Source organism: Acyrthosiphon pisum, chromosome A3 (assembly GCF_005508785.2).
Source record: "Acyrthosiphon pisum isolate AL4f chromosome A3, pea_aphid_22Mar2018_4r6ur, whole genome shotgun sequence".
NCBI lineage: Eukaryota > Metazoa > Arthropoda > Insecta > Hemiptera > Aphididae > Acyrthosiphon > Acyrthosiphon pisum.
Genome location: NC_042496.1, coordinates 27626473 through 27628620, shown reverse-complemented (window position 1 = coordinate 27628620; position 2148 = coordinate 27626473). Strand labels below are relative to the sequence as shown.

The following is a 2148-nucleotide window of genomic DNA, read 5'->3' as shown; positions in this document are numbered from 1 at the left end:
CGGGGGCCATGCCCCCCTTAATCCAGACTTGGCCAATTTTCATGATTTTCATGAATTTTTTCTAAATTTTAAGTTCAGACGCTCATAAAAAATTATTGTCGATATAAAATTACATTTTAATTGAAAAAACACACTTATATGACATTAACATTTTATTTAATGAGTATTAAGCATTTAAGCTACTAGCTAGTATCATACTAGGTTTACATATTTTATGTTATTAAAATAGTACAATTATAGGTAATTACATAACAATGTTTCATTGTCCGTACAATAATAATATGTACGTCTAATTGCCGAAAAATTATGGCATAACAGTGTTATGATAACACCCAGTCCTTAAAATATTATCATCGTCTATATTATAATAATATAGTTATAAGAAATGTCGATTATATTTTGTGTCACATATTGTGTATTTTCTTATTGGAATTATAGTCAGTAAAAATCATCATAATTATAATTTAATAATAGTTTTAATTATACAACAATTATAGATATTACTACACTCCACGATCATCATTAATGCGAACCTGAAGAATAAATCTCACAACACTATACGGTCCGCACAATAACTGTTATTGATGCAGTATGTATTATCGTCGTACGCGATTCGTCTTCAAAATATATTATAAATAATTACCGATTTCTCGATTCGTGATCGAATATAACATACCTACTTACGTCACGCACCCGCTTGCAGAGGAACTAAAGCTTGGTGGTAAAAATGAAAATGCCGACTGCGTCTAATGTGAGATATTTTTGCAGTGATAATAGAGACTTTACATTACTTTGTCGAGTCTGGATAATTCGACTATCGGGAGTCGAGGGGAATAAAAATTAATCATACTTGTGTTTATCGAGTTATATATCTTTAACACAACTTAAAAACACTCGAAATAACAAAAAAAATTGAGTTATCGAAACTCGACTGTAATATAAGTTAGAACATAGCCAGTAATAATTTATAATAAAAATAATAGTAATAATAATAATAATACTAAAATAATAATAATAGAAATCAATTAATAATTATAGATGTGTACGTTGTCCTGCGCATTAATCATATGCACTTTAGTGACAACTGCCAGAACTACCAATACGAATAATGATGATTCAAATGAAAAAACTCGAGAACCATTCGATGGACGGGAGACGACGACAGAAGAATCATATGATGATTGGTATATTATATAAGCCCTTTTTAAAAAAATAATAGGAAAATTAGTTGATGTATATAATGATACTATGTTTTACCTACCTATAATATTATGGCAATATGGTGAAAAGGTAAAACGAATTGAGTCTGGGACGCAACTCGTTCAAAATTCAAAAAGGTTCGTTAAATTTCGTTTACCTAATTTGGTACGAAATTCGTGTGCGCCCTTTAATTTTATTAATATCAGCTGTCTGTAGCAGGGCTGGTTCCAAAATGTTAAGAATTATTAGAACATTTTTTTCATCTGTTAATGTTGGGAAACTATATTTCTATATTTTAATGATTATAATTATTAAAATAGCACCTTCACATACAATTAGGTGAATAAGAAAACATTGTCGGAAATAAAGGCAGGAGAGGAAGACCAAAGAAGAGACTGATGGACAGAGTAGAGAATGGCATGGAGGTACGAGTGAGTAAAAGATACCTAATGGACAGAGCTTTATGTTGATGTAAGACAATGGAGGCCCTGTCAAAAAAATTAGGAAAATTGATTTAAAAATTATATTATTTTATAGCATTCAAAATGTTATGTTTCATACAGAAATAAAGTAGTTACCTAATATTATGTAATCATAGTAAAATATATAGCTGTTGGCGGTCGTAATTAGGTATGTGATAATGGGGATAAACGGCTAATATTGTAGGACAAATTAATAGTTAATGCCCAATAGCAGTGTTGGGGAGTAACTTAACTCAAGTTCCAAGTTACTGTAACGAAATTACTTTTTAAGTAATTTTATGGTAATTTAATTACATTTTATTGTAAGTAATTTATATGTAATTTAAGTAACTTTTTTGTAGTAATTTTTACTAAATTACTCGTTACTTTTATTTTGGATTAATACATTTCTAGAACGTAGGTATTGATAATGAGTGTAAATATTAAAATATATCATAATATACCTAATTATTATAATTTATAAGTA

The 2148-nt window shown here is 28.7% G+C and overlaps 1 protein-coding gene across 1 annotated transcript in view; it reads left to right on the top strand.

Annotated features, from left to right (window-relative positions):
- Positions 1 to 523: 523 nt before the first annotated feature.
- The window catches only part of LOC100165505 (mucin-2), a 20272-nt gene continuing 18647 nt past the window's right edge, over positions 524 to 2148 (top strand). The window contains exons 1-2 of the mRNA XM_001944030.5: positions 524 to 751; positions 1039 to 1184. Coding sequence (XP_001944065.2) covers positions 728 to 751; positions 1039 to 1184 — 170 coding nt within the window. The 5' untranslated portion in view covers positions 524 to 727. The remainder of the gene's footprint in view (positions 752 to 1038; positions 1185 to 2148) is intronic.